Source organism: Eulemur rufifrons, chromosome 2 (genome assembly GCF_041146395.1).
Source record: "Eulemur rufifrons isolate Redbay chromosome 2, OSU_ERuf_1, whole genome shotgun sequence".
Lineage (NCBI taxonomy): Eukaryota > Metazoa > Chordata > Mammalia > Primates > Lemuridae > Eulemur > Eulemur rufifrons.
This window is the reverse complement of record NC_090984.1, coordinates 98,274,370-98,287,494: the sequence shown is the minus strand read 5'-3', so window position 1 is coordinate 98,287,494 and position 13,125 is coordinate 98,274,370. Positions and strand designations below refer to the sequence as shown.

The 13,125-nt window shown below is 33.6% G+C and overlaps 1 protein-coding gene across 3 annotated transcripts in view; it reads right to left on the bottom strand.

The window, feature by feature from the left end:
- Positions 1-7,417: 7,417 nt before the first annotated feature.
- PCNX1 (pecanex 1) overlaps positions 7,418-13,125 on the bottom strand; it is a 159,144-nt gene continuing 153,436 nt past the window's right edge. For 2 of the 3 annotated variants that reach the window (XM_069488441.1, XM_069488445.1), the window contains one exon: positions 7,418-12,996. In XM_069488441.1, coding sequence (XP_069344542.1) covers positions 12,856-12,996 — 141 coding nt within the window. In that variant the 3' untranslated portion in view covers positions 7,418-12,855. The remainder of the gene's footprint in view (positions 12,997-13,125) is intronic. The other variant, XM_069488444.1, reaches the window with a different exon arrangement.

Genomic DNA, 13,125 nt, shown 5'->3' with positions numbered 1-13,125 from the left:
AGGTAGGTCAAAAGCTTGAATATCAAGCTTTTGAAAGTCCAAGTGAAAGGTCAAAGCTTGAGTAATGAGATTTTGTGATATAGAGATAGGAGGTGAGGATGCCAGTTGATAGTAAGAAAAGTATTGACAACAGACATGGGAGATCCCCCCACCACAAAAAACAATAAATTAGCTTGTTTCAGATCAACCCTTTAATCCAAAACAATGATAAAAGCTGCACAAAGTATAAAAATATATATGAAGGCACTGGAGTGCTAGTTACCATAGTAACTAGGACGTTAGGAGCCAAAACCCCAGAGAGAAGCAAAGCCTAGAGAAGTAAGACTGGTGTTTGGTGCCCCATCTGCCCATTTGAAAGCAATGGCTGAAAGGCTGAAAAGCTGAGCAGTGCTTTTGGACTCTCACAAAGCTGAGGTGTCAATAACTACAATGCAGGGTCAACCGAAGATGAAACCTGGACTTTAAGTTTGGATACCTAAAGGGCTATGTCCTAGGAATAAAGGTGAACTAGAAATAGATCAGTTCTCAGAAGACTAAGGTCTATTTCCAAACAGCTCATTCCCTGACTTCCTACCTTGTCTGCCAAAGTAAAAGTAAATCTTTTTAAATCCAGAGCCTCAATTATCTATATATTTTCATATACAATGTCTGGCATTCAATCAGAAATAAGCAAACAAAAGACAAAACTGAGAACTAATAGAAAAAAAAAAACCCAGGTGTACAGAAGACCCAGATATTGAAATTATCATATATGAATTTTAAAATAACTGTAGTTAATATGTTTAATAAATTAAATAAATGAGAATATCAGCAGGTAACTGAAAATATATTGAATCAAATGCAAATTCTGGAACTGAAAAATACAAAAACTAAAATTAAGATCTCAATAGACCAGTTTAACAGAAGATTAAATATAGATGAAGAAAGAAAGACAACCTGGAAGATATGTAGAATAAAGTATTCAGACTAAATATGGAGACACTAAAGATAGGAAATTCAGAAAAGAATGTAAGAGATAAGGGACATTGTAAAAAGGTTTAACTTATGCATAACATGGCAAAAGGAATATCTGAAGAGATAATGGCCAAGATTCAAGAGATGACAAAAAACTTTGGCAAGATAAATACAAAGAAAACTACACACAGGCACAATATGGAAAGCTATTAAAAATCAAAGACAAAAATGAAATCTTAAAAATAATCAGTGGAATAAAAAGACATTGCCCTTAAATGAGCAATAAGATTAAAAGAAACCATGGAAGGCAGAAGACAATAGCATGATTCTTTTGAACTGCAGAAAGAAAATAATTGCCCATTCAGATCTCTGTATCTCAGAAAAACATCCTTCAAGAATGGAAAAAAAAAAAAAAAAAGACATTTTCACACTAAGAAACATAAAAATTCAAGATTTTTGCCACTAGCAGACCAAGAAATAGTAAAAAGAGCTCTTCAGGCAGGAGAAATATTATCCCAAATGAAACCACAAAGATATAGAAAGGAATAAAGAACAATGGAAAGAGCAAATATGTGCGTAAATCCAAACTGATATATATCATGCTAAATGATAATATTTTTGAAGTTTAAAATATCCAGAGAGTTCAAAATGCATGACAAAACAGTACAAAAGATGAGAAGGTAGTAATGGAGTTAAAGGGCTCAAAGATTCTTATATAGTTCAGGAGATGGTAAAGTACGAATTGAGTAGACAAGTTATAATTTTGATAACCAGCAAAAGAACAGTAAATATATATATAGGTAATAAGCAAAGGGAGGGATATGCTAATGAAAACGATTTATTCCAAAATGTGATAAGACATACACAGAAGAAAATTGGACAAATAAGAAACAAATAGTAAGATGGTAAATTTAAGCCAAAATATCAATAATTATCTTAAATATAAATGGAATAAACACTCCATTTAAAAGACAAAGATTGTCAAACTGAATTAAAAATCCTAACTATATGGTGGTTTATGAAAGAATAACTTACATATAAGACATAGAAAAGTTGAAAATAAAATGACAGATAAAATTGTACTATACAAACCTGATACAGTTATACTAACACAGGATAAAGTAACCTTAGGGAAAAGAGTATTACTAGAGATGAACAAGGTATTTTATAATTGAAGGGGTCAATTCATAAAAAAAAAAATTCCTCCAAATTTATATGTACCTAATAGCATAGCCTCAAATATATAAATCAGAAGTTGAGAGAACTACAAGGAGAAATAAATTTACAACTATAGACCCCCTCAAAATCAATAAGAATATACAGAATCTGAGTAGCATAACAAAATTGAATTAATGGATCTATGTAGTATAGAAGGCTTTCATAATTGCAGATACACATTTTTTCCTCAAATACCCATTGCAACATTTTCTAAAATTGATAATATACTGAGCCACAAAGCAAGGCTAAACAATTTCAAAGGATTAATAGTTTCTCTGACAACAGTTAAGCAATAACTAGAAAATGATAACTAGACAACCACTAAATATTCAGAAATTAACTAATTAGCCCGTGGATCAAAAAAGGAAATCAGATAATAGTTTGAACTGATTGGTAAAAGAAAAATATGACATATCAAAACTTATCTGACACAGCTAAAGCCAATGCATATAATCTTAAAATGTACACAGTAGAAAAGAACAAAGGCTGAAAACCCAAGAACTGAGTGTCCATTTCAAGAAGCTAGAAAAGAATAGCAAACTAAATAAGAAAGTAGAAGGAATAAATGTAAATGCAGAAATGAATAAAGTAAAACAAAAACAATAGAAATGACTGACATAACCAAAGTTGATTCTTTGAAAAGATAATCTTTTGTTGAGCCTAATCAAGAAAAGACAAAAATAATCTCTACCAGAAATGAAAAAGGGAACATCTCTACAGATATTACAGACACTACAAAAATGAAAGAATATTATGAGTTACATTACCTCAATAAATTTGAAAATGAAAATGAGATGGACACATTCCTTTAACAGTGACTCTAATAGCATAGTTTGCAGACCCCTAAGGGTGTTCAAGACCCTCTCAGATAACCTTTGAAGTAAAAATTATTTTTTGATTTCTGTTCATTCACTGTTATTATAATTGATGTAGGTATATGAAAATTCATTGTAGAAAACTGAGAAAAAGCATACAGACAAAATTTAAAATACTACCATGATATATAACAGAATTTAATACTTGGAATATTTTCACTTTTTTATGCATATGAATTTCACTGGAATATATATGTGTCTTTCTATTTGAGACTTTTTTTTTTAATTCAGGATATTATGGGTGCACATTTTGGTTACATGTAATGCTATTTGCCCCACCCAAGCCAGGGCTACAAATATGTCCCTCCCCCATACAATGCATTCCACTTCCATTAATTGTGATTTACCCCTCCCCCACCCCACCCCTACTGGCACCCAGTGAGCATTACTACCATGTGAACAACTTATTGTTGAGCAGTTAGTACCAATTTGATGGCGAGTGCATGTGGTGCATGTTTTTCCATGCTTGTGATACCTCACTTCGAAGGATAGGCTCAAGCTCTATCCAGGATAAGAGGTGCTAGATCACCATTGTTTTTTGTAATTGAGTAGTATTCCATGGTATACATACATGACATTTTATTAATCCATTCATGTATTGATGGGCACTTGGGTTGTTTCCACATCTTTGCAGTTGTGAATTGTGCTGCTATAAACATTTGAGTGCAGATGTCTTTATTATAGAATGTCTTTTTTTCCTTTGGATAGATGCCTAGTAGTGGGATTGCTGGATCAAATGGTTTCTGTTTTTAGCTCTTTGAGGTATCTCCAAATTACTTTCCACAGGGTTGTACTAATTAGCATTCCACCAGCAGTTTAAGAATGTTCCAACCTCTCCACATCCATGCCAGCATTTGTTGTTTTGGAACTTTTTGATAAGGGCCACTTCTCACTGGAGTTAGGTGATATCTCACTGTAGTTTTGATTTGCATTTCCCTAATGATTAGAAATATTGAGCACTTTTTATGTTTGCTGGCCCTTAGTCTGTTTTCTTTTGAAAAGTTTCTGTTCATGTCCTTTGCCCATTTATTTATCAATGGGGTTGTTTGAATTTTTTCTTGTTGATTTTCTTAAGTTCTATATAGATTCTTGTTATCAGCCCTTTATTGGATGAGTAGAAACCAAATATTTTCTCCCATTTTGTAGATTGTCTATTCACTCTAATGGTAGTTTCCTTGGCTGTGCAGAAGCTTTTTAATTTGATCAGGTCCCATTTATTTATTTTTATTGCTGCTGTGATTGCTTTGGGGGTCTTCTTCATAAATTCTTTGCCTAGGCCGATGTCGGAGAGTCTTCCCAATGTTTTCTTCCAGAATTCTTAAGGTTTCATGCCTTAGGTTGTCTGTTATCCATCGTGAGTTGATTTTTGTGAGAGGTGGGGATCCAGTTTCAATCTTCTTTGTGTGGATATCCAGTTTTGCCAGCACCACTTATTGAATAGAGATTCTTTTCCCCAGTGTACATTTTTGTCTGCTTTGTTGAAGGTTAGATGACAATACGAGGATGGTTTTATATCTGGGATCTCAGTCCTATTCCAAAGGTCTGTATCTCTGTTCTTGTGCCAGTACCACCTGTTTTGGTTGCGATAGCCTTATAGTAAAGATTGAAGTCTGGCAGACTGATGCCTCCCAATTTGTTCTTTTTGCCTAAGATTGTTTTGGCTATAGGTCTTCTCTGGTTCCAGACGAAGCATATGATTATTTTTTCTAAATCTATAAAGAATGATGGTGGCATTTTGATAGGGATTGCATTAATTTTGTAGATCACTTTAGGTAGTATGGACATTTAAAAAATATTGATTCTACCAATCCATGAGCATGGTAGGGATTTCCATCTGTTTAGATCTTCTACAATTTTTCTCAGTGTTTCATAGTTCTCCCTATATGTCTCTCACCTCCTTTGTTAAATATATTCCTAAATATTTAATTTTCTTTGATGCTATTGTGAAAGGTGTTGGGTCCTTAATTTGATTTTCAGCTCGACTGTTATTGGCATATAGGAATGCCACTGATTTGTGTGCACTGATTTTGTATCCTTAGACTTTACTGAATTCATTTATCAATTCTAGGAGTCTCTTGGCTAAATCCTTGGGATTTTCTAGATATAATATCATATCGTCAGCAAAGAGTGAGAGTTTGACCTCTTCTGCCCTCATTTGGACACCCTGAATTCCCCTCTCTTGTCTGATTGCTCTGGCAAGGACTTCCAGCACTATGTTGAATAGAAGTGGAGATAGTGGGCAACCTTGTCTATTTGTTTCAGGAACTTTGAATTTGGTTTTCACTTTGTTACAACTGTAAACATCCCAAGAAAATTAATATTATAGAACTCATTAAAGAAATGCTGTTTCACATTGCAATTGTACAAAAGGAGTCTCTCCCAAATTTATAAGCTAAACAAATTTGCATTTCATTTAAAGAAAGGTGCACTTTAGATATTTGTATTACACTGTAGAATTACCACTGTGATATTTGTGGAACATTGTATTATTACTAATCATTGGTCTACATCTGAGAAGTGGTGTGTCAGAGTATACTCACTAGTAGTACAGAGGACCCTTGAACAACACAGGTTTGAGATGCATGGGTCAACTTACATGCAGATTTTCTTTGGCCTTTGCCACTTCTGAGACAAGAAGACCAACGCTTCCTCTTCCTTCTCTTCCTTGGCCTACTCAAGGTGAAGACTACAATGATGAAGACCTTTATGATGATCCATGTCTGCTTAATAAATAGTAAATATATTTTCTCTTCCCTATGATTTTAATTTTCTCTAGCTTACTTTATTGTAAAAATACAGTATATAATACATGTACAAAATATATATTAGTTGACTGTTATCAGTAAGGCCTCTGGTCAACTGTAGCCTATTATTAATAGTATTAAGAGTAAGTTTTGGGGGAGTTAAAAGTTACATGTGGATTTTTAACAGTGCGGGGTACTGGTGCTCCTAACCCCCTTGTTGTTCAAGAGCCAACTGTACTACGAACACACAGAGGCACTACAATGTTATCTGCTTAAGTTGAATGCTATCCTGGGTTGTTGACTTTATCTGATAAAGATAGGTCAAGAGTACTTGCTTCAAGATGGGACCAGACATCTTGAGTATTCTTATATGGGCCAGTTGTTGACGTATCCATAAACAATGCTCTTGGAAGCAAAAAGGAACCCTGGACTAAAAGATGATTTTTCCCTTTTTGCACAGTGTACTGGGCCCTGAAACAGTCTCTTGAAAGTCTTCCAGACAAGATAGATTCATCTCTGGCCACTTGCTGTTAATGTACATCTTTAGAAATTACCAAGCAACCTAGGGACCCTCTTGCATCAAATTACATTTTTCAAGGTATGAAGTTGCCTTTGATAAGCATATATGAAGGGACAAAAATAAATATTTTGTATAAGAAGTACTAATTGAATACCCAGGAAGCCACTGTTCACTCAGGCCCTTACTTCACAAAGTGCTGCTTTCCACCCTACCCCTGGGGAAAATGCACCTACCTGGTGAGATTCATTGGCTACAGGTCAGCAAAGTATTTTTGGATCCTATAGGGAAAAAAAAATCCTAAGTAAACTGCACCTTAAGAGTAAGAAGGAAGTTTTAGGGGATCCAAATTTCATGTCAGCAGCCCTTTGAATCTCTGGCTTTGAGATGACTGCAACTCACTCAACACAGGAAATTCCTTTCTCTGAAGATGTGTTTCATTTAACCAGCACATTTCCTGTCACTGTAGAGAAACACTGTCCTTCAAGACTAAATACCACTGTTTCCAGTTATGCCACCGTGATCCCAGAAGAAAGATGGCAAATTATTTGGGACTGTGATGCAAAAGGCAAAGAATCTGTATCTTGCTGGTTCTGGCTGTCACTAATAGTTAAAATGATGCATTAAAGGCTTAACAAGTGATTTAATCAAGAGTATATCTATACTCGCTGTAAATCAGTTTGCATGTTCTTTAAGTATTATTATGTGAAATCACCAGGTTACACACCACAAGTATAAACAAGTTAGTACCTGCCTGATTTTGATGACCATAATCCAAATGTGCTTTCCATTTTCTGTATCATAATTCAGTGTGCATTTGAACACATACACATTTTTATCACTACGTTCCATCTACTATTATGTCATTAACATGTAACATTCAGATCATTTCAGAAGGTACAAATTACAATCTTTCTACCAAGAAAAGCATGAAAGAGACCCTCCTTTAACATGAAATGTGTACATTTCTGATCTATTATAAGCTGAATTATATGTTTACAGGCCAAAGCTTCTGTTTAAAATGATTTCAGACCATGTTTTAAGAATATTCCATACAGAACTTAATATAGCATACTCTTTTTCTTAATTTGACAAAAATAGACAGAAGACAAAATGAAAAAAATTTATTTCCTTAGTGTTTTATCCACTGTCAATACTGTATTTTTGATGCAATATATTTGCCAAAAAACACCTCAGCCTTTTTTTTTTCATTTTAAACAATTACAATATTTACAAGCTGTTTAGAATAACACTCAGACACACACGCACACTCACAGACACACGCGAGTACATATAGCCTTATCTCTGGTTTATACTGAATGCTGGTAAAGGCAATGAATACTTTCCAGAGCCCATGATCAGAAAAGGAAAACCCATTTTCCTTTTTCACATGTACCTTCCTAGAATCATTTTTAATATTCTTCCTTCCATTTCCTCATGCAGAGCTCATTGCCAGACTTGTATAGGGTTAAAGTAATCAGTTTTTACAATCTACTTTTACTTAAACTATAAGCTTTTAAAAAGCATAAGCAGACATGATTCTCCCTCCCCGACATTTCTACTGTTTTGGTTGTAGAATCAAGCTTCATATATAAAAAATCTTGTTCAACCACAAGTACACTAAACCCGAGAGTCATCTGGAGCAGCCATCTCATTCTCTGCTATTACTCTGTTTTGAATCCCAAGGTGTCACCTCATCTGTGCAGGTAACACCCAGGAATTCATCCCAGCAGTGTTAGATGACCTTTGTTCCTTCCAGCTTGGCTCCACTGAATCATAAATTGTCAGGTACAGAGCTGAGGCATAAGAAAAAAGGTATAACCCTATATAATAGGTATAAGTCTTAGAACAAAGTTGTCATATAACCTTGAAGTGACAATCAGCTCTAGTTCCCCCAAAGAATGTTATGTTGATTCCACAAAATGGCAGATAATAAAGTTCAGCTTACAAACAGATATTATTTACCCTAATTGAGAAAGAATACGTAGCTTATAGGCAATAAAGAGAAATTTTTATCATATACTTCTTGACAGATGACTCTGGTGATTCAAAGCAGAAAATATTCTTCTGTTTCAAGCAAAATTAGTACTCCACTCATACCCTACCAGACCTATTTGTATAATAATGAAATCCTTTTCAATCACAATTCTTAACCTAAACATTTAGCAAGTTAAAAATGAGAAGGCCTGGATTTATAGCAACCAGATTTTTTTTATAACAAAAGAGAAATGAAGAAAAAGAAGGGTTAGTTTTTTAATACTTAGTTTTAAAAAGCTATACACATTCAACATAATATTAAAATTTATGCTGCCTGGTATCTAATTTTCCTCTTCCTCCAGACCAATAAAACTCAATATACCACACAAGACTGAAACAGAAAGCTCAAAGTCCATTAACAGTTTCCACGTACCATCTTAGCCTTGATTGACATTATCCTCTCCACTGCTCTTGGAATTAAAGGAAAAGCTTCTAGAATTAAAAGGGGTATTTTATATCTTCTTTGAACAATGTATCATATCAAAACAAAAAATTAACTGGGTCTGTGTCCATACAAAGTAATTTTATATAATTACACTACAAAAAAGAATGAGGATGAATACTGAGGACTTAAAAAAAAACAACAAAACCCCAGAAAGGGCTCTGTCCATGAAAATTCATGAAAAATTAAAATAAATATAAAATTAACAATCTGGACAGCAGTTTATAGTCTGTAGCTAGTAAACGTAAGTTCAAAGAATTCTCACACAAAATTAATATTACCTTTTTATCAAGTCACATATTTACTTAAGGAGGAAGGACACTTAAAAGTTAGCAAAGAGGAAAAAAAATTAGACACTGGGTGAGTCCTAAGCTTAAAAGACACAGTTCTGGACTAATGACTCAATACAGCAACCCACCAGAGCCTTGATAAGCACAGGCAGGAGGGTGCTGCTCAGAAGCAAAGTGGGATTAATTAAAGCTAAGTTACCTTTGCTTAGATGTGAGCCGTTTTTTATACTTTGACATGAGACAGAAAAATTAATCTAGAAAGAAAAATACATCTTAAGTTATACTTTCCTACATAAAACTTACATTTTCATTGTCTGACATTTAATACACAGAGTAATTTTCCATGTCTTACTAAGGATAGGAATATTGTCTGACTACTTCTGTTTCAAAAATTAGAAGTATTTCAGATATACTTGAAATATTTTTCAAAATACTTCAAATCTAATGGATTTTAATCCTCTAGTAATGGAAACTCAGAGAAGGCAGAACGCTGACTTAAGTTTGTTCATTAATTTTCTAAAAGGTAATTAATCCTGCTTATCTTAAAAAATATACATACTGCCTTACCACCTACTCTCCCAAGTTCCTTAAATATCAACATCTTATATTAACCTTCATTCTTGGAAAAATTAAAGTTCTTTAGCAAAAAGTCAACATTTAAAGTTTTAGCCAGTGTTGAAAATGGTGTAAAAAGAGAGTTCACACCAAGGTGTACATTGGTAGATTAACCAAAAGCTCAATTAGGAATTACAAAATGTTTTCTGCCACTGAATAAAAGGAAATAAAAGGAAAAATAGCAACAATTAACAACTCATTCTAGGATCGCCTTTTTCATGAAATGGGGGAAAAATAAAATCAAACAAACAAGAAAAAGGCAGAAAGATTTCAATCATGCAACTCTATTTAAAGGAAATGAATAAAAAGCTAGTGTTTTAATTGTATCTTTTTATCTTCAAATTATGGAAGCCAAAATTTTGGCAATTATGAACTGAAGACATTAATGTATACTGGAGTCTTATACATTACTGAAGAAGGTTAAGCAGAGAATCAAAACAAGTAGCTCACTATTCTCTGGGAGGTGGGGAGAAATAAGACATTTATGATCAATTTAATTAATTTTCATCACTTAAGTTGTTTAGGTTTTTCTTTTTATATGATAATTTAGATCAAATTATTCTTAAGACATAAACCTTTCTTTAATTATCACCATTTCCCCTGATGCAATCATTAGAAAAGTATTATAATTTTTAAAAGACTATTGGTTTTAGACTTTAAAAATAACAGGGCTTCTTTTAGGGTTTCTAATTTATAGTCACTAAAGAGTTATATAATAACAAAATTTAACTTGTTTTGAGAAAAATGTCTATCAATTGCTACCCCAAATCAAAACCCAATATATATGCTCTATATAAAATCTAATCTCATACTTGAAATATGACTTTTTCAGAGTATGTGATGTGTTTAACAATTTTTTGGAGGAGGGGCTAGGAACAATAAAAATTCTACCTCTTCTGATTAAATCATCTGAAGATTTTTTTTTTTTTTTTTAAAATTCTGCGTGAGAAAATGAATTACCTTCCATTTAAGAGTGAAAAGGCTGCACTTATCTCTTATCTAGGCAATGAAAGGATAATATTCACTTCAGAAAGAGAATAAGCATCTGGGAGCATAGTCCCTTGGAGAAGATTTTAAAAATATATGTATGTAGATAGACAGATAATATATTGTTTCACGAAAAAAACCCCAAAAAACCAAAAACAATACTGAACTTTAATGGCATACTGCAGATTTGCCAAAATGAGGCAAATACAGAATATAATAAGAGTACCAGAAAACACATTTTTAAATGGTCAATTTAGAAAGGGTACCTTTGTATAAAGGTTCAGTAAATCATTTGACAAGTATATTTAAACAGTAAATTTTGTAAAGTGTGAAGTCTACAGAAACGTCAACACAAGGCACATTAGGTTCCGAATGACCACAAAAATTTAAAATTAGAAATAAAAAGAAAATAAATAGGTTTTGAAGTGGAAATGCATTCGGTACATTAGCTATTTACTTTCTCAGTTCTCATTCCTTCTACTGTAACGTTACGCTATACTGTGAGATCTACATTGGAATTAACAGGAAAAACAGCTTATCTCTTCTGTCATGTCATCAAAAGATACTTTAAACCTGTGCTGTCCAATACAGTACCCACCAGGCACATGTAGCTATTGAGTACTTGAAATATGGCTAGTGTCACATATTGAAATAGTAATACTTTGGATATACTGGATTAAATAGAATATGTAATTAAAATTAATTTTACCTGCCTCTTTTTACTTTCTATTCACAGGGGGTAGAAAGATGGCTGCTCCTAAATGCTCAGAGAAGATGTACAATGCTCTTTGGAGTTTCACACCGAAATGGAAAATTTTCTTAAGGATTTAAAAAAGCTAAGTTGCAAATTAAATCTAAATTGCAGTTCCCATGTAGCCCAATTGTAAATCTGAGTAATATATTTCCCTGAATACATGCTTTTTAAAAAAACCAATAAAATTTAAGTTCTGCAACAACATATGAATTAAGTCAATTTCACAGTTATAAATATTTCAAATTACAGCTACACACTATAAATTACAGGAAATAAAATTCAAGTAATAAAAAAGAAGAGGGGGGAAAATAAAAAACAAAGTTATTATTAAAGAGGGATATAACAATAAGAACTGCACCATTTGGAACATTTTGTTTGAAAAAAATTTTACTTGATTAACTGAACTGCATGTAAATAACTTCAAGAGCTAGGAACTCTTAAAATAAATAAAAGGCAATTGATCCTTTCTTTAAATTCCTGGATGTTCATCTTCTTCTTTGAAAAGCCAAAGTATTTTCTTCCCAGAAGTGACCCCAGCAGAGCTTGCCCCGGGTGGAGAGAAGCAGAGCACGTGGAGCTCATCTGAAATGTGGACACGGTAGCTGGCAGTGGTGTTCACGTGACCGATCGTTGACTGGTGGCTCCGGGAAATGTCAATGACGAAGCTATTGTATCTTGAGATTTCAGATTCATTTTAAAGAAAACATCCAATGCACTGGCATGAAGTACAGACTACTAACAGAAAAGTGAGCAGCACAGTTTCTGGGAAGGGGTTAATTCCAAAGGCAATTTAAATAATGGCATTTTATTTTATATATAAATAAATGTTCTGAGAAATCTCAGACTTTAGTGCATTGTTGTAAAAAATTAGTGCAGATTTTTCATTAAAGTTTTTAGCGCTCAAGGAATAAGATAAATCTATGTCTGTTCATAGTCTCTTTCACTGTACATTAAACTTTTATACTGCTATATGTCAAACTGAATGTGTTTCTACACTGGTCTGATTTTAAAAATCAAGGTAAATGGATTTCATGTTCTATGACAAAACATGGCAATTATTTTTGGCAAAGAAATTAGAAAAATATGAGCTCATAGTTTAGAAATGAAGAGTTTGTTGATTTAAAGCATAGGCAATGCATAGGAAAAACTTTTTTTAAGGATGTATTTTAACTGAACTTTATCCTTCATGCAAAGTGTTTTCTTGGCAGCTAACTTAAAAAAATATTCAGCTTTATTTGGGGATGGAGACAGTGACAGGAGTCAGGGTGAACGGCAAGAGAGAGGTGCTGAACCAAGCTCACTGTTTTCAAGTCTCTCCCACAGAGGATCAAAATGATACCTGCAGGCATCTTCTGCTTGCTCCTCTCTTTCCAATGTCTTGGAATTGAGAGGGAAAAAGAAATGTAGTTATAAAACACTGGCTCACACTTCAGCCCCAAGTTCTAGTACCCCAGTTTCAATTACAGTCACATATTTATCATCAATCTGGACCAGAAGCACTGCCTTGTCGATGTGGGATCTAGTACCTGGATCTCTGCTGCAAGGCACCCATCGGTGAATCACCTAACGATTTAGAATAAAACAAGAAGTTAGTGCTAGAGACCTTGAATATACTCACAGACTTTTATCCCTCACTGAGCAATTTTAAAAATTAAATGTAAGTATATAAAGCAGCTCAAACCATGCACACAA